Source organism: Castor canadensis, chromosome 5 (genome assembly GCF_047511655.1).
Source record: "Castor canadensis chromosome 5, mCasCan1.hap1v2, whole genome shotgun sequence".
In the NCBI taxonomy this organism is placed as follows: domain Eukaryota; kingdom Metazoa; phylum Chordata; class Mammalia; order Rodentia; family Castoridae; genus Castor; species Castor canadensis.
Window position 1 is genome coordinate 137,264,043 of NC_133390.1, and position 27,435 is coordinate 137,291,477.

At 40.7% G+C, this 27,435-nt stretch overlaps 1 protein-coding gene across 4 annotated transcripts in view; it reads right to left on the reverse strand.

The window, feature by feature from the left end:
• Cfap61 (cilia and flagella associated protein 61) overlaps positions 1-27,435 on the reverse strand; it is a 310,679-nt gene that overhangs the window by 213,781 nt on the left and 69,463 nt on the right. For all 4 annotated transcript variants that reach the window (XM_074074242.1, XM_074074241.1, XM_074074243.1 and 1 more), the window contains exons 9-10: positions 8,213-8,301; positions 3,577-3,651 (exon numbers count right to left, since the gene is read on the reverse strand). In XM_074074242.1, coding sequence (XP_073930343.1) covers positions 3,577-3,651; positions 8,213-8,301 — 164 coding nt within the window. The remainder of the gene's footprint in view (positions 1-3,576; positions 3,652-8,212; positions 8,302-27,435) is intronic.

A 27,435-nucleotide genomic window follows, 5' to 3' on the forward strand; every position in this document is an offset into this window, starting at 1 on the left:
CTGAATACAGTAGTCTAATACAAGTACATTCTCATCTGTGTACTTTGTTTCCATTTGGTTGCTTTCCTTTTTTTCACATGCTTTATCAAACTTGCCAACTGTTGATCAATATTATTTTCTGAGCAGTCAGGCATTTGACTGAGGCCTACAGTACCATCTTCTTCTTCTTGTTTTGGTGGTAATGGGGTTTGAACTCAGGACTTCATGTTCCTGAGGCAGGCACTCTCCTGCTTGAGCCACACCTCCACCCTTTTTTGCTCTGGTTACTTTGGAGATAGGGTCTTGCTTTTTGCCAAGGCCTGCCTGGATCATGATTCTATTTTATGCTTCCCATTGTTGCTGGAATGACAGGGGCATGCCACCATGCCCAGCCTTTTTTCCATTACGATGGGGTCTTATATAAACATTTTGCCCAGGCTGGCCTGAAACTGTGATCTTGCTGATCTCAGCCTCCCACAAAGCTTGGAATAGCAGGCCTATTGGTTGAGATGGAGTTTCTCTAACATGTCCCCTCTACCCCCAGTTGGCCTCAAACTGCCATCCTCCAGATCTGAACTCCCAAGTAGCTAGGATTACAAGCATGAGACAATAGCACTGGGCTCCATCTGCCTTTAAATAGTGCAACTCCTGTTTAAGTTCTAGGCCATTTCCTTGTCTTCTTTGTTCATGGTTTTGGCCCTTTTATCATTAGAGCACATTTTAACTTCTGAAAAACAACAGAATTCAATAGCCATTGACTAACCAGGGCACTTTGTGGGATGATCAGACAGAGATCCAGCATTTAGTTGGGGTGTGAGGGGGGCACCTGCAAGGTATGCTATCTGGAAGCCTTTTCTTTGGGCTTGTCATGTTTTGTTGGGGAGTGGTAATTAAGTTCTCTAATCTCCTGCATGAGGGACCATGGTAGGCAGAGCAGTGACCCCCAAAGATGTACATATTCTGACCCCAGGAACCCAAGGGACTTTGCAAATGCCATTAAGTGAAGGGTTTTGAGAAAAGGAGATTATTCTAGGTTATCCAAGTGGATCCAATGAAGTCCTAAGGGAGGCAGAAGGGTCAGAATCAGAGAGAGGGAAATGCTCTGTTCTTGCTCTGAAGATGAGGGAAGGGGCTACAGGATAAGAGATACAGGTGCTGTCTAGAAGGTGGCAAAGGCCAGGGAATGGATTCTCCTCTGGGTCTCCAAAAGGAATATGCTTCCACCTACACATGGTTAAACCTGTTTTTGGCTTCTGACCTCCAAAACTGTGAAAGAACAGGTTTGTGTTGTTTTAAGCCACCAAGTTGTGGTAATTTGTTATAGCAACAACAGAAAACTCATACAAAGACCTGGCTTCTGGCATTCAGAGCATGTGGCTGGAGGTTCCGCTATCTGAAATGGAGAATTTCACTTACTCCTCTTTTCTCTGTCCTTCACCAACCATTACCTCATAAGGTGCAGGCTCTACCTGATCTTGGAACTACGTCTGTTTGATTTCTCCAGAGAATAGTCACCTGATCATTTCTCCTGGGATACGACTGGTGAGCTAAGTGGAGTGTGAAGGGAATCTGGGGTACGGGTCACTTCTTATCAGGCTCAGCCCCATTCCTCACCCCACCTTCAGCAGAACTTCCAAGTCCTGGGCCTCATGGAAAATTCACACTTCTCACTGTTCTCCTCTCAGAAAGACTCGAGCTTCACCTTCCTCAGCTGTGCTAAGCCAGTGCAAACTCCTCCATCGATTTTCTTGATTCTAAATATTTTCAAAGTGCTTATCTTCCAATAAATCCTTTCCTTCGTGTTGTCTTTGAGGACGTGTGCCCTTTACGGTCATTTCAGTGTTTTTTTCCTGGAAGGGTCGGAAGGTAAACGTGGAAGATTGACCCAACTTGTTTACCCAGATGCCTTCTGGGGTTCCAACAGATTCTGTTCTGGGGCAGGGGACCATCCTGGCCCTCCCTCCACATGCATTTTGGGTCCTTAAAGGAATGGCTACACTCTGGCTGCATCCTACTCCCTCCTGCCCAGGGCACAAGCAATGATCTAAGGTTAGTGAGTTTTCTAATGTAGATTTCTCCTGAAGCAAACCTTGAGCTAGGTCTCAGTCAGCACCTTGCCTGGGGAGTGTTGCCAGAAAATTCTGAGAGAAGAGTAGGAAGTGAGGCAGGAAAGGGAAGGCTGCCAACACAGGTGCTTTAAGGAGACAATGGATCCCATAGTGGAGACAATGGAGAATACACCTGAGTGCTGTCCCACCTCAAAGGAGATAGGGTGTTGATTCTCCAGCACCCTGCAGTCACTGGCCCATGGCTGCTCCCCAAGGAGTCTGACCTGCTGCAAGCACGGTGCCAGCAAAATGCCAGGTATTTCCAGCCCTTGTCCTCAGGGTGCTGAGGAACCACAGGTGCCAAAGGGCTGTGGGTGGGGGTCCAGTAACATATGCTAACATGGGCTCAGAATGTGGATTGTGCTTGCATAGGGCTGTCTCTCTCTGGCAGCACATCTTGTTCCCAAATTGGACTCCTCTCCTCCCTGCAGATAGGCTGGAAGAGGACAGACAGGCCCCCAAAGAGAAATGGGAGAGCTGGGAAGCCCAATTCCGTTCCCTGTCCAAGCTTTGTTCTCCAATTAAGTGGTGGCCATAAGAAAGTGGCACTTTCACCCCTAGCTGACTTCTGCATAGACTCCTTAATTGATCAGAATCTGGAGAGGAGACAATGGCAAGTCTGACTCAACCACAGAGCTCTCTCTGATGTGTGGGACCAGTGTCCCAGTGCCACCATGGATCTGACTAACTCTTGTACCCTGCCCACTTCAAGGCTCCAGAGGCTTCACAGACTGACCCATGCAGAGGTCCATCAGCCTGGCATCAGGAGGTCCTAGGAAATCTGCTCAAGGTTCAGTATTGCACTTATTTACCATAGGGGAGTGAAATGTTTGAGCATGTCAATCTCTTACTCAAAACCCTACAGCACCTTCCTCTGCTCATTAGGAGAAGCTCAAAATCCCAAGTCGGGTCCACACAATGCAGTCTCAGCTTTCTGGCAGGAAACAGATGGCTCATTAAGTGGACAGAGCCAGTTTGACAGAGGACCACATGCAAGGGTGGGGTGGAATAAAGGAAGGCCAACAAAGGACAGAAAAGTGCCCCAGGAACAGCCACCAGAAGAAGGTGCTACATACCATCCCTTAGTCTGAGCTATTATAGAAGGGGGCAATTACTGGAATCTCAGTACATCTAGGTATGTACCTGGGCACATGCGTGTATGTGTGTGTATACATGTTCAAAAGAAAACACATTTTCGCTTTTCGAAGTGTTTTCTCTTTCAGTAATGGGAAGAAGAAATGAAAACTGTATTTACTGAAACTGTTGCAAATAATTGATGCATAAATCTGAATTATGCAAGGGATATAAAATAAGGGCTTAACCACACAGGGATCATCAGTAATGGGGCAAGGGTGTTGGGGAGCAGGACCTAAAAACACTGTGGGTGTGAATTGGGAAAGCCAGGCAGAGGACTGGAGGAGTCAAAGGCTCACAAAGACTGATGAGGGAAGGAGAGAAGCAGATAGGCAAAGGCCCACTCAAACAATACCTGCATTTCACTACTGGTTATACTGTGGACTGCTGATAGAAGTTCCCTGGATGCAGCTTCTTCCATGACTTTTTCCTGCAAATGATAACAGCAAGAAACAAGAATTAATTGTACCTATACTTGTTCAGAATCCAAGGTCTGGAGCAAGCTGCCACTGTTCAGATCCTGTCTCCACTGCTGATGGACTGGGAGGTAATGGGAAAGTAATGGAGCCTCAGTTACTTCATCTGTAAAAAGAGCACAAAAATAACAGCTACTTCACAAAGTTGTTATGAGAATGAGAGCAAGAGGAGGAGGGAGGGAGCAGGGTGAGAGAGAGAGAGAGAGGGATTATAGATGGTAGATTGATGTATGGATGCTCAGCACAGTGCAGGCACCTTCTAATTCTCTGTGAATGTTAGTTATGGCTCCATTATTCTTATTCTTCTGTATATCTTGAAAGCTGCACAAAGCTTAAAAATAGCTTTATTGAAGTATAATTAACATACAGTAAACTTAATATATATTTTAATTTTTATTAGTGTATAATAGTTGCACAGGGGATACATTGTGACATTTACATATGTGCTTACAATATACTTTAGGTAGATTCACTCCCTCCATTGTTTTTCCTTAGCTACCTCCCCCACCTTCTCAGAACAATTTCAACAGGTTTCAGTGTTCTATTTCCTTTCACAAATACAAAATACATTCACCATATTTGCCCTCCTTTATTCTCTCCTTTTGCCCTCCCCACTCCCACTAGTACCCACCCCCAATAGGACCTGTTCTACCTTCCTGTCTTTTATTTTTTAAAATGTATATTGATTGTTCAAGGGGGTTTCACCTTGGTATTTCAGACATTTATATATCATGCTTTAATCATATAACTCTCTGCATTACTTTACTCTCTATCACCAGCTCCCTTAACATCCAACAGCTTACAGAGCACGTCACGTTATCTTTACACGCGGATCCAATGTGCTTCAAGATTTTTCACTCTCCAACATTCTCTTTCCCTTTCCCACCTCCCTGTATCTTTCTCAGACAGACCCACTCATGCAATCATGCTGTCTCACTCACTTGCTGTGCATGGCTCCCCTTCTCTCTCTATGCATATGTACATATACATACACATACTTATATATGTGATGCATATGACCATGTAGTATTTATGTGTACACTTATCTTTGAGGTCTAGCTTCCACATATAGGAAAACAGGTGATCTTTGACCTTCTGAGTTTGGCATACTTATCTTAAGATGATGTTCCCCAGTTCCATTCATTTACCTGCAAACAACATGATTTCATTCCTCTTTACAGCTGAATAATACTCCACTGTGTATATATACTACATTTTCTTTATCAATTCATCTATTCATCAGTTATAAGGCACCTGGGCTATTTCCAAAGCTTAGCTCTTGTGAACAGTGCTGCAATAAACATGTGTGTGCAAGTGTCTCTATCGTATCCTGGCTTACATTCCTTCAGGTATATGTCCAGGAGTGGTATTGCTGAATTGTAGGTCTATTTTTAGTTTTTTGAGGAACCTCTATACTACTTTCCAAAGTGACTGCATTAATTTACATTCTCCATAACAATGTACAAGCGTGACCCTTACCCTGCATCCTCACCAGCATTTGTTGTTTGTGTTGTTGATGATAGTCATTCCAACTGGAGTGAGGTAAAAAATCAATGTCATTTTGATTTGTATTTCCTTTATGGCCAATGATGACATATGTTAACTGACTCCAATACTTTTTAACTTACTGAGACTTTTTTTTTGTTTTTTAGTCTGGAATAGGGTCTGTTTTGGTAAATGCTGTATGTGTAATTCAAAAGAATATGTGCTCTCTCATTGCTGAGTAGTATTCCATTAAGTGTCAATTTGGCCAAATTGGTCAATAAGTGTTCTTAAAATAAAATCTTTTATGTCCTAAATGATTTTGTTTTAGTTCTTCTATCATTTATTTATTTAAGGGAAGAATATTGCAGCCTCTGCCTATATTACATTTATTTATCTTTGCAGTGCTGCAACTTTTATGTATTTTTATTTTGAAGTTCTGTTATTAGGTGCACAAATACTCAGGAATGTTATATGCTCTTGCATTTGTTATCTCTGGTAATATTTCTGTTCTGAAATATGCTTTGTCTGAAATTAACAAAGCCTTCTTTTGATTAGTGTTAGTATGGCGTGTCTTTTTCAACCCTTTTAATTTTAACCCATTATGTCTTTATATTTAAAGCCATTTTTGTAGTCCACATAGAACAGAGTCTTGCTTTTCATTCAATCTACCTGTTTTATGTGTTCTTCATGAGGACATTTAGACCATTTATACTTAATAATTACTGGTAAGGTTAAAATTAAGTCTATCATCTTGCTACTTGTTTTCTATTGTCCAATCTGTTCTTTCTTCCCTTTTCCTTTTATTTTTGCCTTATTTTGGATTAATTTTGTGTCTTTATGATTCCATTTTATCTCTTCTGTAGTTTTATTGTATATAACTCTCTAAATTGGACTTGTAATTTTTTTTTAAGGTTTACAGAATAGAATACATGCTTAACCCATCACAACTACCTTAAAGTGATAATATAGTATAAAGGTGACATTTATAGTAAAAAACCTGAGAACACTATATTTACATTTGTCCCCCTCAGTCTTTGTGCTATTATTGTCATTCAATTCATATGTTATAAACCCCACACTACATTGTTCTATTTTTTAAAATCAATGACCTATCAAAGAGGTGTAAGTATTAAGAAGAAAATCTCATGCATTTACCCCTGTGCTGACATTTTCAGTGCTTGTCATTGTATTGTGCAGGTCCAGGTTTACATCTGGTGTTATTTTCCTTCTGCTTGAAGGACTTCATTTAGCATTTTTTGTCCTTTGGGTCTGCTGGTGATGAATCCTTGCATTTTTTGTGGGTAGGCAAAAGTCTCTATCTCACCTTTATTTTGAGGATTGCTCAGTAAGATGGGATGCAGCTCTTAGATGAAGCAGGTTTGCAGGTGGCTCTGGATGTGGCATACCTGGCAGTGGGCGTGGGATGAATGTCATTTTCCATAGGATGTTTGAGAGTAGGGCTGCTCTGGTAGGCCATGCAAGTGAGATGTGGCAAGTGTAAAACTGGAGGCAGGGTGCCCATCCGTTTCTGCTCTCAAGGCGGCCAGGCTGTACCAGTGGGTCCAGACAAGTGTTCATCAATGTTGGAGGGCTGTGCAGCTAACATGGAGGGGTCTTAAAGGACCACCTAGCTCAGGGCAGGCTGTCCAACTGCTTCTCCTGGCTGAGGGTGGGTGGGCAGGGTTGCCCATTTCCTTCCTGTGAGCCTCTGGGTGCTGAGGCATTCAGGGAAGACTGCTTGGCTGCTTCTCAGGACTACAGAAGGATGGACAGGATTGCCTAGCTGCTTTCTAGGGTCTTCAGTGAGCCTAGTCATTCAGGGAAAGCTGCCCAGATGCTTTCCAAGGCCCTGGAAGTGTAGGTGGGGCCACCCATCTGTTTCTTGGAGGGCCTCAGTGAGCCAAGCCTTTGAGGGTGAGCTGCTCATCTGCTTCCTGGGGCCATAGGAGGGTGGGCGGTTTCACCAGCTAGTTCACAAAGCTGGGTCAGCCAAACTACTGGGTGTGGTTTCCTGAGTGTTTCAAAGAACACCAGGTGGGTGTGGTATTAAGACCGCACCTTGTAGCAGGAGCCTGGGTGGGGGTGGGCACAACATGGGCTGGCTCTTTCTCTGGGACAATGCGGCAGTATGGTAACTGGCAGCTCCCCAAACTAGGCTCAGGACCTGTAAGGACTGCAGGCTTCTGCAGCAGCAAATACTTCATGTGTCCTTGGAATTAGTGGGGACAGCTTAAGGCTTCTTTCTTAACTGTCCCCATCACGTGAAAGCTCCTCTTGGTTCAAGGCTGATCACAGGAGATGGGGTGATAAATGCTGTGTGCTTAGTTCTTTTCTTTATAAGGCCATCCTGTGTCTGCATGCTCCACTTCATCTCTGGTACGCCCCACACCATTCTGATTCTTCCTCAAACACTCCCATGAAATATCTATTGTTTTTCCTCTGTTATGGCCCTTTTTTGTGTGTGCAGGAAAGTGCACCAGGCACTTCTATTCAGCCTTCTTGCTTCCATTGCACCTTTCTTTTTGAAAAAAAGATATTTACTGCTATAAAGTTCTAGGGCAGCAGCACCACAAAAATCATTCTACTAGAGCCATGCTGGCAGCAGGAAGGTGCAGGGAAGGCTCCCCCCCACTGAGGCCAAGCTAGGGCAGCAAAGCCAGACAGCTCTCCAGGGAGCTGTGACAGACATTTCTGTTGTGTACAGAACCCTTCAGAAAGTCTGGGTTTCTTAGCCAGCTTTAAATAAGCAGCTTTATTTGCCTCAGTCTCCTAAAGTCACGGAACGGATAGGGAAGAAAGTGGAGAACGGCTAAAGTTCCATTCTGCCATGCATTCTGGAGCATACCCATGACGCTTTGATTGTCCATTACAAACACATGCAGTCTCCCCACCTGAGAGTTAGTGGGGCCTTTTTTGCACCAGATGCTAGAACTTCTTGTTAATGACTTCAGCACCAGAGAGGCACTTGATGTTATAAGTAGCCCCAGGGCCATCCCCATGCCCCAAGTGTAAGAGAATGGGTCTCCTTACCTGGATGCTCTCCGTGACTTCTAGAGAAATGGGTTCCTGTGGCTTCTTGTCTATTTTCTGTGAATCCCGACCATCACTCAGGAGAGCATCTGAGAGAAAGAGTAAGGACAGAAAATAGATGACAAATATCTATAGAACCTCAGGAAATTAAGCACTGTACACAAGTGTTTTTAAACAATGACGTGTCTGAAGATAGTCCAGGGGGCAGCACCTAGAGGGGGGAAGAACAGGGCTTTCCAGCCCAGCCAGTCCAGACTCTGACACAAGATCCTGGGCAAGTTCCTCCTCAACCTTTCTGTACTCTCAGCTGCATGATAGAAATAAAATAATACTGCCCCAGGGGAGCTTTGGAGATGAACCAATGCCCACAATGGGCTTATGGGCCTGGCCTTGCACACAGTAGACCCCAACCTCTGCCAGCCACTAGCAATGGGTTCTTTTGATGCTAGCCCCTTTTGCAGTTTATAAACAATGGATTATCATACCTTCCAAGGTGGCAGGCTATGAAATAACCTTAAGATAGAAGGTGCAGAAGGTAGAGATCAACAGGATTGCGGTTCAAGGCCAACCCAAGCAAAAAGGTAGCAAGATTCCCATCTCAACAAACAAGTCAGGTGTGGTAGTACACGTTTGTGGTCTAGCTAAAGGGAGGTATAAGTAGGAGGATCATAGCCCAAGGTCAGCCCCAGGCAAAAAATCCTAAGGGAAAATAATTAGAGCAAAAAAGGGCTAGGGGCATGGCTCAAGTGGTAGAGCACCTGCCCAGCAAGGATGAGGCCCTGAGTTCAAGCTCCTAAACCACTGGGGTGTTGGGAGGGGGGAGACAAAATGTGGAAAAGGCCACAATTAACTACTCAAATGCCAAGAATTAGCACCGGGGGCTGATTTCTCTTTGCTGGGAAATACTGTGAACTTGGAATCTGCCAGTGGCCATGATATTCACTTTCTATACAAGAAGAACTAAAGAGAAGCATTATTGTTTTAATATGTTCTGCAAAGTCAATAATCAGGGTGGTCTTCATGTGCTTAATCTTCACTAAAAATTACAAAAGGAAAAAATTGTCCATTTTTTTCTATAAAGGTCTTTTTTTTTTTTTTTTGCAGTTACTGAGGTTTGAACCCAGGGCCTACACCTTGAGTCACTCCACCAGCCCTTTTATGTGATGGATTTTTTTCAAGATAGGGTCTCATGATCTATTTGCCCAGGCTATTTTCAAACCACAATCCTCCGATCTCTTCCTCTTGAGAGTTAGGATTATAGGCGTGAGCCACTAGCACCCTGCTTATAAAGGTCTTTTTACTTCCTGTCTCTGTCTCTTTGTTTTTCTGTCTCTCTCATCCTCCTCTCTTCCCTCCTTTCTATTTTCAAATTGCTCCATGCCTTAGGAGGGCAATTTGGGAAAGGTCATCATGGTAGAAATGCCTGCCCTGCTTTTTGCCTCATCCATAGCTGCTAGAGGATTCTCCCCTGCCCAGATGCAGAAGAGACCCTGGATTCTTTAGAGGTTTCAGAGTCACTGTTGCTGGCATGCTGCTCTGTCTTTGTGTTTTTAGCCATCCCATGAGATACTGCAGTGCCAGAGGCAACCCAGAGGGTTCCTGCCTGCTTCCTTCTCTCCTTAGTGTGCTTCCAAACCTGCCACAGCAATGGCTCCTGCAGACATCTTTTAACCCAAATTACTGGATCATGAATGCACTCTACCTACTTCTGACAAAGATGTGGGTGAATGAAATAGAATGAGATCCTAAGAGTAAAATTAGATGCCCAGGGGGTTAAAAGAGCATAGTTGGAAAGGTGCATGCTGAAGGTACAATAAGAGAGAATCACATTCTAGCATAAAGGGCTGCTCTTTGGGCATGAAGAAAAAAAATCTCCTAAAACATGATGCAGAATCTCTCTTCTGAAGAGAAATGCTTTGAGGAAAATAAGACACGTCATGTCACTAGTTCTTATATAGGTCTTGTGTCTTGCAAAATTTTCCAGAGAGTCTGTATGGGGTTTATTTTGTGAAGAAAAGAACAGCATGCTTTTTTTAAGGTTAATTTACTTGGTCATTGAAATAGAATACATGAAGATGTATATAGCTGAGACTCTGTGTAACAGCCACCTAGGTCCAGTCAACATACCTGTTCTGACTTTCACTATCATTGATTAGTTTTGCTTGGCAGCAAACTTTTGAATGAAAAAAACAGTAACTCCCATTTTTTAAGTTGTACTTTATTTTAAAAATGATACTCCTTTCCTACTTTAAGTTTTAAATTGAAGAACTAAAAAAGGCACAACTAAAAGAAGACCTAAGAGTGCAGACCTACACTGTGTATGCATTTCTTTTATACTTGGGATACAATTACTAAAAAGGTAAAAATCTTAAAGAATGGATTAGATTTTCAATGAACCAATAATCCTGGTGACTTAACTATTTGAGAGTCTAACTCACGAGATCATTACCAACTACAGTGACTAATTGTCTTGGCTAAACAGTTGTGAGGTGTGGCCGTTTATTATTAAGCAGCTGCCACCCTTGTCCCCAGAGGTGGCTGCATTTCAGCACTGGGCAAGGTGATGCTATCTCTCTCTCTCTCTTCAAAGACTCTTGGGTTTTGTGAGGTTTAATTAGTTAATGTTCATAATGTGCCCTGAGGTCTTCAAATGTGACATGCTATCCCAGGGAAAAGTCAAGACAGTAGTATTATGTAACATACAACTAAAAACATAACTGAGGCTGCCATTTTTATTGCTATTTTATGGTTTGTACCACCTAAGTAGCTGAAAAATCATGAACTAGTATTTATTCCAGTAGGAGTAGAAGTGCAGTTTTCCAGGGCTTTCTCTCTATGTAACATAGCTTATCTGAAGTGAATTTATCATGAAACTAATTAAGTTAGAGGGTTTTTTGTTTTTGGCAGTACTGGGGTTTGAACTCAGGGCCTACACCTTGAGCCACTCCACCAGTCCTTTTTTGTGAAGGGTTTATTCAAGATAGGGTTTCACAAACTATTTGCCTAGGTTGGCTTAGAACCGCAATCGTCCTGATCTCTGCCTCCTGAGTAGCTAGGATTACAGGTGTGAGCCATTGGTGCCCAGCAGAAACTTTCTTAATCCAAAGCAAGCAGTCATTCTCAAGGTCATCCTTAGTGGTGAAACATTGAAAACCTTCCATTCAACATTGAAAACAACAAAAGGATGCTTGTTAGTGCCACGTCTATTTAAGCTATTATCCAACTCATGAAAAAATAAAATACCAACCAGAATGTAAAAATAACAATTTATGTTATATTGAGAAAATACAAAAGAATCTTCAGAGAAATCTTAGAATTAATAAATCAATGTATATCAGCTATTCAGTAGACAGAGACCAGGACGACTGTGGTTCGAGGCCAGCCCAGGAAAAAAATTAGTAAGACCCCTCCTCCCCCATCTCAACAAACAAGCCAGACATGGTAGTGAGTACCTGTATCGCCAACTATGAAGGAGGCATAGATAAGAACATTGAGGTCTGAGGCTGACTCAGGCAAAAAGCATGAGATCATATTTGAAAAATAACCTAAAACAAAAAGGACTGAGGGCATGGCTTAAGTGATACAGCACTTGCCTAGCAAGCCTCAGGCCTTGTATTTACACCCAAATAATAGAAAAAAAAAAAAAAGTCTACCTAGCAAGGTTGCCAGACATAGGGTCAGTATATAAAACTGCCTGTTGCATTTCTACATAAAAGCAACAAACAATTTGAAAACAACAATTTTTAAAAGATTATTTATAATAATGTAAAAAATCAAATACCTAGGAATAAATTGAACAACAGATTCCAAAGCTTCTATGTAAAAACTATAAAACATTGTAAAAAGAAAATAAGAAATTTAGTCAGGCACTGGTGGTTCATATCTGTCATCCTAGCTACTTAGGAGGCAGAGATCAGGAGGATCATGGTTTAAAGCCAACCCCAGGCAAATAGTTCAAGACCCTATATCAAAAACACCCAACACAAAAAGGGCTGGCTAAGTGGTTCAAGTGGTAGAGCACCTGCCTAGCAAGTATGTGGCCCTGAGTTTGAACACTAGAACCACCGAGAAAAAAAAGGAAATTTATGTATCTCTCAATAAGTAAGCTGAGGGATACACACTGCACAGATTAGGAGTCCTAGTACCTTGTAAAGGGGTCAGTTCCTTTATAGGTTCTCCACTAACCTGATCTATGAATTTGATGCAATCCCATTCAAGATTCTAAAAGAAAGAATTATTTTTTGGCTGACTCTCAATTTATGTGAAAATCAGACAACTAAGAATGAAAGGGACAATTTTATCAAACAAGGTGGAAAGACTTACTTTACCATCACCAAAATTTATCATAAGGCTATGATAATTAAAACAGTGGAGTGTTGACAAACAGAATATAGAATGCAAGCACATGTATATGGATCCTTGATTTATGACAAAGGAAGCACTGCTGAGGCGAAGGATGACCTTTTCAATAAGTGATACCTGGTCAAGTGCATGTCCATAGTTTGTAAATGAAAATTCATTTCTATACCATGTCACAAATAAAAACCAACTGCAGCTAGAAATGTGGCTCAAGTAGTAGAGCACTTGCCTAGGAAGCATAAGGCCCTGAGTCCAAAATAATAGGGACATGCGATGTAAGTAGAGTTGCCTAGGACCCAGTCTTCACTGTCCCACATCAAAATTGTCTATGTCCAAGACTTGGATCACATTGCTTAGGATATGTCATTGCAGAATTTCTGGTGCTACAGCCTTGGCCTAGGAATGGAAATATTAACATCAGATTAAGTGGAATTGAAACATTTATATGGGCTAAAAATAGTTGTGTTATATTAACAAAGGAATTCACAATGACAACCTCATTGTTGCAAAACCAAAAGTCCTGTATGTAAGTACACAAACCAAAAGTTTTCTAAATGCAAGGAGAAATGGACAAGACCACAGTGAACAAGAAGTTTTAGTTTACTTTCTTAGAATAAGAGACCATATCAACAAAAATGAAGATACAGGAGATGTGAGTGTCATTATTTACTGCTGTGTTTAACAATGTCATATGAACAGAAAAAATACATTCTTTTCAACAGTCCATGACATGTGCAAAACTGATCCTATACTAGACTATAGTAAAACCAAAAGCAGAAGTTGCATAGGTCATATTTTCTAAGCATAATATGAAAAATTGGAAATTAAAGGCAAGAAAACAAACATACACACTATCACAGCAATTAGAAATCAAACAACTTCACTAAATAAATCTTACATGAAAGAGAGATTAAAATCACAGACATAAATTATTCATAAAATAACAACGAGATAAGAATATTTTTATCAATTTACTTGGCAGAAGCTTATGGGACAAGAACAAGCCATTACTAAGTGGAAGACTCAACAGCTTTAAATGCAAAGGGACTGACACCTCACCAAAATAGTATGCAGACTACTTTAACCTGAAACCATGTGGGCAATAAGCAGCCACCCAAAGAAGTACTACTTAAACTTAAGCAAAGCATCCAGAAACTACAGGTGCCATGGACCTGACCTCTGAGGGAGATTCCTGTTTGAGAGAAGACTGATAACCCTTAGTGCCTGAAAGTACAAGTTCAATTATAAAAAAAACCTTGGGAGATTCCAACATGGCGGCTAGAGGTAGGAAGCAGAAAGCGACCCTCCTATAGTGAAATCTTGGAGAGACGCTGGAGACACACTTTGCAGGCATAATCACTGAGAAAAGGCATAACTTTGACTCCTCCACATCTCCAGCCGGCGCAGAGAATCTCCACTTCACGTTAAACGGAGAACCGAGGAGGCCCCCGGGGCCGCCAGTGGCCGGCGCCCATACGGCTTGGGAAGACGCGGACCAGGTGAGCTTCGCGGTACCGCGGTTCCCCCACAGACAAGCCTGGGCCAGAGCAGCATAGCCCCCTGGACAGACTGACCTCCACCCGGGGAAAAAAGAGAAACTGAGTACTAAGCAATAAGAACAGTTAAGACACGCTGGAAAGAGGGTGGGGCGCCCTGAGCGCTGAAGATTGGGGGAAGGGACTCCTTCCCGGGACTGTAAAGAAAGGAGCCGGGCGGGCCGGAGAGGCTCTGGCGGGAGCGGGGCGCGCCAGCAACCAGGAGCGGGGACGCTTGTGAGAGGAGGGAAGACCCACTTCCCACGTGAACTGTAAATAAACACGCAGGCCTGACAACGCGGGGCAGTGTCGCCTTTCCCAGTGCTTGGAAAGGGAAAAGCCTGTAGCAGAGGCCCCCCTCCCCCGCACAGGAGAACTCTGAGCAAACAAAGCCTGTGGGACCAGGTGAGTGCTAAGCTCACCCCAGAGATCTGCATAAATAACGCCGCCAGCTACAGGCTGAGAGCAGCAGGCAGGCAAGCCACAGTTGCAGATACCACTCTCAGAACTGCCTCCAGACGCTTTTTTTTCTTTTTCTCCCTACCTTTGATGAGAGAACAACCGAATTACACCTGCAAGCCGAAAAACTTACTGAAACTATTGCATTTGAACTGGGGACACTTGGTGGGGCTTTTTTTTTATTTTTTCTTCTGTGTGTGTGTGAGTGTAGTTTTGTTCTACTTTATGCATCCCCTTTGATGAGACAACTACAGAACAACATCTGAGGCACCAACTCCAGGACTGGAGATTAAGACGGACATCCAAATTATTAAGACTGAAATTGCATTGCATATAAACTTGGAAGTTTTTTGGTTTTTTTTTTTTTTAATTTCCTATTTTCCATTTTATTTTAATTCATTTTTATAAATAGATATTACTTTCATATACTTATTTTTTATTTTTTTTTATCTTTGATTTTCAATCCTCTCTCTGTCTCTCTATTGTCTGTTCAGCTTACTGTCGATTAGTACACTAACACTCCCTGTTTATACCTTTGAAACTCTCTTGTCTGATACCTTGTTCTGCTTTCTCCCTCTTGTCTGTATATTTGTTTTCCCCTTTTCTTTAACTTCTTGCTTTCCATCTCAGCTCACTCTTCCGTTCTCAATATTACCATTGTTATTATTACAAGCTAGAAAATACTTAATTACACACAGTACAGGGACAGTAACAACACCAAGGACAATGACAGGAAGACAGAAAAAACAAGGAAACCAGTTTCCCCACAGCAAAAAATTAGTACAGGAACCAGAGGGGAATGAAGAGAACAGAAACTCAGAGCCAGACTCCAACAAAATGAAGATAAACTATGCCAAAGGACCCAATGAAGCCTACAAGAATAATTTAAAAGAAGACATACTACAAGTACTCAATGAGAATTTTATAGAGATGATACTGGATAGGGTCAACCAAAATGTACAGGAGACACTCAAGAAATTCCAAGACAATAAAAATAGAGAATTTGAAAAAGCAAAAGAAGAAATAAAGGAAACCATAGAAGCACTGTATAAACACCAAAGTGAAAGAGAGAACACAATGAATAAATGGATAAATGAACTCAGGACAAAAATAGACAACAATAAAGAAGAAAACAGCCAGGATATGGAAAACCTCAGAAAAAAGAACGAAACAGAACTGCAAAACAAAACGGAAAGCCAATCCAGCAGAATAGAACAAACAGAAGACAGAATCTCAGAACTTGAAGATGAAATGGTAATTAAAGGAAAAACCGAAGAACTATTAATTAAACAACTCAAGACCTGTGAAAAGAAAATGCAAGAACTCACCGACTCCATCAAAAGACCAAACTTGAGAATCATGGGCATCGAAGAAGGAGAAGAGGTGCAAGCGAAGGGAATGCGTAATATATTCAACAAAATAATAATGAAAAATTTCCCAAATCTAGAGAAAGATATTCCCATACAAATGCAAGAGGCCTCCAGGACACCAAACAGACCAGATCAAAATAGAACTACTCCACGACATATCATCATTAAAACAACAAGTTCAGAAACTAAGGAAAGAATATTGAAGGCTGAAAGAGAGAAAAAACAAGTAACATACAAAGGTAAACCCATCAAAATCACAGCAGACTTCTCAACAGAAACATTAAAAGCAAGAAGAGCATGGGGTGAGATCTTCCGGGCACTGAATGAAAATAACTTCAACCCCAGGATACTCTACCCAGCAAAGCTATCATTCAAAATAGATGGAGCAATAAAAGTCTTCCATGATAAGCAGAAACTAAAACAATATGTGACCACAAAGCCACCATTACAAAAGATTCTGCAAGGGATCCTGCACACAGAAAGTGACACCCAACTTAACCATGAAAAGGCAGGCAGCACCAAACCACAGGATAAGAAAAAGCAAGACAGTAGAGAGTAACATCAAGTTAGGTACACACAATCAAACCTTCAAACAACTAAGATAACTAAATGGCAGGAATCACCACATACCTATCAGTACTAACACTTAATGTCAATGGACTTAATTCACCCATCAAAAGACACCGTTTGACAAAATGGATTAAAAAAGAAGATCCAACAATTTGTTGCTTACAGGAGACTCATCTCACCGACAGAAATAAGCATATGCTTAGGATGAAAAGCTGGAAGAAGATTTACCAAGCTAATGGCCCCCGAAAACAAGCAGGAGTAGCAATACTTATCTCTGACAAAGTAGACTTCAAACCTACATTGATCAAACGAGACAAAGAAGGACATTCCATACTAATAAAAGGGGAAATAGACCAAAAGGAAATAATAATCATCAATCTGTACGCACCCAATGTCAACGCACCCAATTTCATCAAACATACCCTGAAAGACCTAAAAGCATATATAAACGCCAACACAGTGGTTGTGGGAGACTTTAACACTCCATTATCATCAATAGATAGGTCATCCAAACAAAAACTCAATAAAGAAATCCAAGATCTAAAATATGCAATAGATCAAGTGGACCTAGTAGATGTCTATAGAACATTTCATCCAACCTCTACACAATATACATTCTTCTCAGCAGCCCATGGAACCTTCTCCAAAATAGATCATATCCTAGGGCACAAAGCAAGCCTCAGCAAATATAAGAAAATAGAAATAATACCGTGCATACTATCTGACCACAATGCAGTAAAAGTAGAACTCAACAACAAAAGTAAAGACAAAAAACATGCAAACAGCTGGAAACTAAATAACTCATTACTTAATGAAGAATGGATCATCGATGCAATAAAAGAGGAAATTAAAAAGTTCCTAGAAGTCAATGAAAATGAAAACACAACCTACCGGAACCTATGGGACACAGCTAAGGCAGTCTTGAGAGGAAAGTTTATAGCCATGAGTGCATATATTAAAAACATTGAAAGATCCCAAATCAATGACCTAATGATACATCTCAAACTCCTAGAAAAACAAGAACAAGCAAATCCCAAAACAAATAGAAGGAGAGAAATAATAAAAATAAGAGCTGAAATCAACGAAATAGAAACCAAAAAAACCATACAAAGAATTAATGAAACAAAAAGTTGGTTCTTTGAAAAAATAAACAAGATCGATAGACCCCTGGCAAACCTGACTAAAATGAGGAGAGAAAAAACCCAAATTAGTAGAATCAGGAATGCAAAAGGGGAGATAACAACAAACACCATGGAAATCCAGGAAATCATCAGAGACTACTTTGAGAACCTATATTCAAATAAATTTGAAAATCTAAAAGAAATGGACAGATTTCTAGATACATATGATCATCCAAAACTGAACCAAGAGGAAATTAATCACCTGAATAGACCTATAACACAAAATGAAATTGAAGCAGCAATCAAGAGTCTCCCCAAAAAGAAAAGTCCAGGACCTGATGGATTCTCTGCTGAATTCTATCAGACCTTTAAAGAAGAACTGATACCAACCCTCCTTAAACTGTTCCATGAAATAGAAAGGGAAGGAAAACTGCCAAACACATTTTATGAAGCCACTATTACACTTATCCCAAAACCAGGCAAAGACACCTCCAAAAAGGAGAACTATAGGCCAATCTCCTTAATGAACATTGATGCAAAAATCCTCAACAAAATAATGGCAAACCGAATTCAGCAACACATCAAAAAGATTATCCACCACGACCAGGTAGGCTTCATCACAGGGATGCAGGGGTGGTTCAACATACGAAAATCAATAAACGTAATAAACCACATTAACAGAAGCAAAGACAAAAACCACTTGATCATCTCAATAGACGCAGAAAAAGCCTTTGATAAGATCCAACATCATTTCATGATAAAAGCTCTAAGAAAACTAGGAATAGAAGGAAAGTTCCTCAACATTATAAAAGCTATATATGACAAACCTACAGCCAGCATTATACTTAACGGAGAAAAATTAAAACCGTTCCCTCTAAAATCAGGAACCAGACAAGGATGCCCACTATCTCCACTCCTATTCAACATAGTACTGGAATTCCTAGCCAGAGCAATTAGGCAAGAAGAAGGAATAAAAGGAATACAAATAGGTAAAGAAACTGTCAAAATATCCCTATTTGCAGACGACATGATCCTATACCTTAAAGACCCAAAAAACTCTACTCAGAAGCTTCTAGACATCATCAATAGCTATAGCAAAGTAGCAGGATATAAAATCAACATAGAAAAATCATTAGCATTTCTATACACTAACAATGAGCAAACGGAAAAAGAATGTATGAAAACAATTCCATTTACAATAGCCTCAAAAAAAATCAAATACCTAGGTGTAAACCTAACAAAAGATGTGAAAGACCTCTACAAGGAAAACTATACACTTCTGAAGAAAGAGATTGAGGAAGACTATAGAAAGTGGAGAGATCTCCCATGCTCATGGATTGGTAGAATCAACATAGTAAAAATGTCGATACTCCCCAAAGTAATCTACATGTTTAATGCAATTCCCATCAAAATTCCAATGACATTCATTAAAGAGATTGAAAAATCTACTGTGAAATTTATATGGAAACACAAGAGGCCACGAATAGCCAAGGCAATACTCAGTCAAAAGAACAATGCAGGAGGTATCACAATACCTGACTTCAAACTATATTACAAAGTAATAACAATAAAAACAGCATGGTACTGGCACAAAAACAGACATGAAGACCAGTGGAACAGAATAGAGGATCCAGATATGAAGCCACACAACTATGAGCAACTTATCTTTGACAAAGGAGCTAAAAATATACGATGGAGAAATAGCAGCCTCTTCAACAAAAACTGCTGGGAAAACTGGTTAGCAGTCTGCAAAAAACTGAAACTAGATCCATGTATATCACCCTATACCAAGATTAACTCAAAATGGATCAAGGATCTTAATATCAGACCCCAAACTCTTAAGTTGATACAAGAAAGAGTAGGAAATACTCTGGAGTTAGTAGGTATAGGTAAAAACTTTCTCAATGAAACCCCAGCAGCACAGCAACTAAGAGATAGCATAGATAAATGGGACCTCATAAAACTAAAAAGCTTCTGTTCATCAAAAGAAATGGTCTCTAAACTGAAGAGAACACCCACAGAGTGGTAGAAAATATTTGCCAATTATACATCAGACAAAGGACTGATAACCAGAATATACAGGGAACTTAAAAAACTAAATTCTCCCAAAACTAATGAACCGATAAAGAAATGGGCATGTGAACTAAACAGAACTTTCTCAAAAGAAGAAATTCAAATGGCCAGAAAACACATGAAAAAATGCTCACCATCTCTAGCAATAAAGGAAATGCAAATTAAAACCACACTAAGATTCCACCTCACCCCTGTTAGAATAGCCATCATCAGCAACACCACCAACAACAGGTGTTGGCGAGGATGCGGGGAAAAAGGAACCCTTTTACACTGTTGGTGGGAATGTAGACTAGTACAACCACTCTGGAAAAAAATTTGGAGGCTACTTAAAAAGATGGACATCGATCTACCATTTGATCCAGCAATACCACTCTTGGGGATATACCCAAAAGACTGTTACTCCAGAGGCACCTGCACATCCATGTTTATTGCGGCACTATTCACAATAGCCAAGTTATGGAAACAGCCAAGATGTCCCAGCACTGACGAATGGATTAAGAAAATGTGGTATCTATACACAATGGAATTTTATGCAGCCATGAAGAAGAACGAAATGTTATCATTCGCTGGTAAATGGATGGAATTGGAGAACATCATTCTGAGTGAGGTTAGCCTGGCTCAAAAGACCAAAAATCGTATGTTCTCCCTCATATGTGGACATTAGATCAAGGGCAAACACAACAAGGGGATTGGACTATGAGCACATGATAAAAGCGAGAGCACACAAGGGAGGGGTGAGGATAGGTAAGACACCTAAAAAACTAGCTAGCATTTGTTGCCCTTAACGCAGAGAAACTAAAGCAGATACCTTAAAGCAACTGAGGCCAATAGGAAAAGGGGACCAGGAACTAGAGAAAAGGTTAGATCAAAAAGAATTAACCTAGAAGGTAACACCCACACACAGGAAATCAATGTGAGTCAATGCCCTGTATAGCTATCCTTATCTCAACCAGCAAAACCCCTTGTTCCTTCCTATTATTGCTTCTACTCTCTCTACAACAAAATTAGAGATAAGGGCAAAATAGTTTCTGCTGGGTATTGAGGGGGGGAGCGGGAGGGGGCGGAGTGGGTGGTAAGGGAGGGGGTGGGGGCAGGGGGGAGAAATGAACCAAGCCTTGTATGCACACATGAATAATAAAAGAAAAATGAAAAAAATAAATAAATAAATAAATAAATAGAATACTAAAACTTAAAAAAAAAAAAAAAAAAAAAAAAAACCTTGACTTCTCAGCAGTTCCCTGGAAAGCCTCAAAGAATTTGTTCTTTTATCTTATAAAAGAAGAGATGCCAAAAATTAATTAGGAAGAAGTCAATTTTGAAAAGCAGAGGCAAGAGGCAGTTCTTAGTGGTTTGAGTAAGAAACAACCAGAACACAGCTTCTCAGAAAGGTGGGTGACTTGAGGGAACACACTGAAGATTAGTTTTAGTACCTGAATGCCGAAACTTGGGCTACTGGGAGAGAAACAGTGCAACAGCATGGAGCCCATAGTGGCCCATGGCACAGCAGATCACATTTTAGGCTGTAAAGCAAGTCTTAACAAATAAAAAAAAATTGAAGTGGCCAGACGTGGTCATTTATGCCTGCAATCCCAGCTGCTTGGGAGGCAGAGATCAGCAGGATCATGATTCAAGACCAGCCAGAGCAAAAAATTAGTGAAACTCCATCTCAACAAACAAGCTGGGCATGGTGTTGGTACATGCCTGTAATTGCAGCTATGGAGGAGGCATGGGTAGTTGGATCACGTTCCCAGGATGGCCTGGGGAAAAAGTGAGACCCTATCAAAAAAGAAAAAAAAAATAGCCTAAAGCAAACAGGGCTAGAGGCATGGTTTAAATGGCAGGGTGCTTATCTAGCAAGTGCAAGACCCTGAGTTCAAACCCTCCCTCCTCCCCCAAACTGAGATAATTGCTTATGCCTTGTCAGATCATAGTAGAATGGTAGTAGGTCACAGTAGAATCACTAGAAGTCAACATCAAGAGAAACTGTGGAAATTATACAAACACTTGGAGGTTGAACAGTACACTTATAAACACCGCATCATTAAAGAATTCAGGGAGAAATTTAAAAATTCCCAGAATCAAATGGAAATAGAAACAAAACATATCAGACTCTGTGTAATACAGCACAGGAAGTTCTAAGAGGGGAGTTTATAGCTGAGTGCTCACATTAAAAAATCAAATATATAACCTAATGATGCATTTCAAGGTCTTAGAAAAACAAGAATAAGCCAAACCCCAAATCAGTAGGAGGAAAAAAAAATAGTCTAAAACAACAATCCAAAAGATCAATGTAAAAATAAAAAAGCTGGTTCTTTGAAAAGATGATTGGCAAACCCTTAACCAAAAGATAGATAGAAGACTCAAACTAATAGAATTAGAGATGAAAATAGGGATATTATAACAGATACCACTGAAATCCATAGGCCCATTATAGATTATTTTGAAAACTTATACTAAAATGAACTAGAAAATCTAGAAGAAATGGATAAATTTTTAGACACACATAGCCTACCAAAGTTGAAACAAGATCTTTTAAAAAAACTAAATAGATCAAAGACAAGTAAAGAAACTGATGCAGTAATAGAAAGTATCCCAACAAAGAAAAGACCAGGACCAGATAGAGTCAGTGCTGAATTTTACCAGACCTATAAGGAAGAACTAACACCTATGCTCTTCAAATTATTCCATAAAATAGAAAAAGAAGGAATGCTTCCAAAGACATTCTAGGAAGCTAATATTAGTGCTACTCTATTATCAAAACTAGGGGTGACAACAAAAATAGAGAACTAGAAATATTTATCTTGACGAATGTAGATGCAAAAATTCTCAACAAAATACCTGCACACTGTATTCAACAACATGAAAAAGATCATACACCACGGTCAAGTTGGTTTCATTCCAGGGAAGAACAGTTCAATATATGAAAGTCAATAAATATAAGTCAGCACATAAGTAGAATCAAGGACAAAAATCACACAATCATCTCAACAGATGCAGAAAAAGAATTTGACAAAATTCAGCATTCCTTTATTATAAAAGTCCTGAAGAAACTAGGTAGAGACGGATCAGACCTTAACAAAATAAAGGCTGTATACAACAAAGCCATAGCCAACATCCTAGTAAATGGGGGAAAAAATGAAAACATTTCTTCTAAAATCAGGAATGAGACAAGGAGGTTCACTCACCATTCTTAATCAATATAGTGCTTGAAATCTTAGCCACAGCAATAAGCCAAAAGAAAGAAATAAAGGTGATACAAATAGGAAAGAAAGAAGTCAAATTATCCCTATTTGCAAGTGATATAATCCTATCTTTAGAAGACCCTAAAGACTCCACCCAAAGACTTTTAGACCTGATAAACAAATTCAGCAGGATCACCATATAAAAATCACTCCTTTTTAATGCACCAACAATGAACCTGCTGAGAAAGAATTCAGGAAAATAATTCCATTCACAATAGCCTCAAAAAGAATATCTAAGAATAAAACTAACTAAGAAGGCAAAAGCCTTCTATAATAAAAATAATAAAACAATGAAGAAATTATTTTTAAAAAACCCCAGAAAGTTGAAAAGACCTCCCATTTTCAGGGATTGGTTAAATTAATATTGTTAAAATGTCTATATTGCCAAAAGTAATCTACATACTCAATACAGTCCCCACCAAAATTCCAATGGCATTCTTCAAAGAGATAGAAAAAAAGCCTATAATTCATATGAAAGCACAAAAGAACCCAAACAGTAAAAACAATCCTAGGCAAAACAAAACAAAGCTATAGGCATCATAATATCTGATTTTAAATTATACTACAGAGCCATAGTAACTAAAACAGCATGGTACTGGCACAAAAACGAATACATAACCAATAGAACAGATTAGAGGACCCAGAAATACACACATGCAGCTATAGCCATCTGATTTTTTTTTTGAACAAGAGTACCAAAACCAGGTTGGAGAAAAGTCAGCCTCTTTAACTAAAAGTGCTGAGAAAACTGGATATTTATATGTAGAAGAATTAAACTAGATCCCTCTCACCCTATACAAAAAAAAAATCAGCTCAAAATGGATCAAAGACCTTAATGTAAAATCTGAACTACTAGATGAAAAACATAGAGAAACACTTCAAGATATAGGCATAAGTATCTTTCTGAATAGGATTCAAATAGCTCAGGGAAGAATAGCAAGAACTGACTAATGGGACTGCATCAAATTAAAAGTCTTCTGCACAGAAAAAGAAACAATCAGCTGAATGAGTTGGCTCATGCCTGTAATCCTACCTATTTGGGAGGCAGAGATCAGGATGATCGTGGTTCAAGGCCAGCCCAGGCAAAAAGTTAGTAAGTCCTACATCTCAACTAATAAAAAGCTGGATGTGGTAGTATGTGTCTGTTATCCCAGCTACATGGGAAGTATAAATAGGAGGATCAAATGTGAGATACTATTTGAAAAATAAAGGGGTGTGGCTCAAATGGTAGAGCACCTGCCTACCAAGTGAAGCCCTGAGTTTACCCCCACTATCACACACACCAAGAGAAATCAATGTAGTGAAGAGACAGCCAGTGAAGAGAAAACTTTTGCCAGATACCCATGCAACCAGGGATTAATATCTAGAATACAAAAAGAGCTCAAAAAAATCAAAGAAAAAATAACCCAATCAATAAATGGGCAGTTGAAAAGAACAGATACTTTTCAAAAGAAGTACAACTGGGCAGGGATTCCAAGATGGCGGCTAGAGGGAGGAAGCAGAAAGTGTGCCTACTACAGTGAAATCCTGGAGAAATGCTGGAGACACACCTTGCAGGCAAGGCCACCGAGAAGAGGCAAAACTTTGACCCCCTCCACACCTCCAGCCTGTGCAGAGAATCTCCACTTCACATTAAATGGAGAAACAAGGAAGGCACCCGGGCGGCCAGTCGCCCACGCCCAGACGGCTTGGGAAGACGCGGACAAGATGAGCAAGTGGTATGTGGTACTTCCACACACAACCCTGGGCCAGATCAGCATAGCTCCCTGGACAGACCACCTACACCCAGGGAAAAAAGAGAAACTGAGAAATAAGCAAAAAGAACAATAAAGACATGTAGCAAAGAAGGTGGGGCGCCCTGAGCTCTGAAAGGGGGGGAGGGGAATCCCTCCCAGAACAGTAAATAAACAACCCAGGCCTGGCTGGAGAGGCACCAGCTGGAGCAGGGGTGTGCGTCCAGCAACCAGGAGTGGGAAAGCTTGTGAGAGTGGCGGAGGGAGGAAAAATCCACAGGAGAGGGGGGAAGACCCACTTCCCACATGAACTGTAAATAAACACACAGGCCTGAGAAAGCGGGTGCAGTGTCACCTCCCCCAGTGTGCTTGGAAAGGGGAAAGCTTGTAGCAGTGGCATCGCACACAGAACTCTGAACAAACAAAGCCTGCAGGGCCAGGTCAGTGTTAAGCTCACCCCAGAGATCTGCATAAATAAAGCCTCCAGCAACAGCAGGCAAGCCTCAGTCGCAGATAGCCATTCACAGACCTGTCTCTAGAATCTTTTTTTTCTCTCTCCATACCTTTGATGAGAAAATGACCGAACTACACCTGCATGCTGAAAAACTTACTGAAACTATATTACATTTGAACTTGGGATACTTGGTGGGCTTTTTTTTTTTTTTGCAGTTTTGTTCTACTTTATGTCTCCCCTTTGATGAGACAACTACAGAAAAACAACTGAGGCACCATCTCCAGAACTGCAGGCTGAGGGACGAACACCAAAATTATTAAGCCTGAAATTTCATTGCATTTGAACTTAAAGGTTTTTATTTTTTATTTTTTAGTTTTTCTTTTCTTTTCTTTTCTTTTATATATATTTTTTCTTTCATTTACTTATTTTTTTATTTTTATTCTTATCTTTACACTTTTTATTTTTTATTTTCAATCTTCTCTCTGTCTCGCTAATGCCTTTTCAGCTTCTGGTTGATTAGTACGCTGTCTCTCCCTGTTTATAGCTTTGAAACTTTTTTTGTTTGTTTCTTTGTGCTGTTTTTTTTTCTACTTGATTATTTCTTTTTTCCCTTTTCCTTTAACTTCTTTGCTTTCCATCCCCTCTCACCCTTCCATTCTAAATATCACTAGTGCTATTATTACAAGCCAGAAAATACTTAATTGCACACAGTACAGGGACAATAACAATATCAAGGGCAATAATGGAAAGACAGAAAAAACAGGGAAACCAGTTTTCCCACAGCAAAAATTTAGTACAGGAACCAGAGGGAAATGAAGAAAACAGATACTCAGATACAGACTCCAACAAAATGAAGAAAAACTATGCCAAAGAACCCAGTGAAGCCCACAAGAATAATTTAAAAGAAGACATACTACAAGTACTCAATGAGAATTTTATAGAGATGATACTGGATAGGGTCAACCAAAATGTACAGGAGACACTCAAGAAATTCCAGAACAACAAAAATAGAGACTTTGAAAAAGCAAAAGAGAGGAGAATTCCAAGATGGCGGCTAGAGGGAGGAAGCAGAAAGCGACCCTCCTATAGTGAAATCTTGGAGAGACGCTGGAGACACACTTTGCAGGCATAATCACGAGAAAAGGCATAACTTTGACTCCTCCACACCTCCAGCCAGCACAGAGAATCTCCACTTCACGTTAAACTGAGAACCGAGGAGGCCCCTGGGCCGCCAGTGGCCGGCGCCCATACGGCTTGGGAAGACGCGGACCAGGTGAGCTTCGCAGTACCACGGTTCCCCCACAGACAAGCCTGGGCCAGAGCAGCATAGCCCCCTGGACAGACTGACCTCCACCCGGGAAAAAAAGAGAAACTGAGTACTAAGCAATAAGAACAGTTAAGACACGCTGGAAAGAGGGTGGGGCGCCCTGAGCGCTGAAGATTGGGGGAAGGGAATCCTTCCCGGGACTGTAAAGAAAGGAGCCGGGCGGGCCGGAGAGGCTCTGGCGGGAGCGGGGCGCGCCAGCAACCAGGAGCGGGGACGCTTGTGAGAGGAGGGAAGACCCACTTCCCACGTGAACTGTAAATAAACACGCAGGCCTGACAACGCGGGGCAGTGTCGCCTTTTCCAGTGCTTGGAAAGGGAAAAGCCTGTAGCAGAGGCCCCCCTCCCCCGCACAGGAGAACTCTGAGCAAACAAAGCCTGTGGGACCAGGTGAGCGCTAAGTTCACCCCAGAGATCTGCATAAATAACGCCGCCAGCTACAGGCTGAGAGCAGCAGGCAGGCAAGCCACAGTTGCAGGTACCACTCTCAGAACTGCCTCCAGACGCTTTTTTTTTCTTTTTCTCCCTACCTTTGATGAGAGAACAACCGAATTACACCTGCAAGCCGAAAAACTAACTGAAACTGTATTGCATTTGAACTGGGGACACTTGGTGGGGCTTTTTTTTTTTTTTTTCTTCTGTGTGTGTGTGAGTGTAGTTTTGTTCTACTTTATGCATCCCCTTTGATGAGACAACTACAGAACAACATCTGAGGCACCAACTCCAGGACTGGAGATTGAGACGGACATCCAAATTATTAAGACTGAAATTGCATTGCATATAAACTTGGAAGTTTTTTGGTTTTTTGGTTTCTTTTGTTTTTTTTAATTTTCTATTTTCCATTTTATTTTAATTCATTTTTATAAATAGATATTACTTTCATATACTTATTTTTTATTTTTTTTATCTTTGATTTTCAATCCTCTCTCTGTCACTCTATTGTCTGTTCAGCTTACTGTCGATTAGTACACTAACACTCCCTG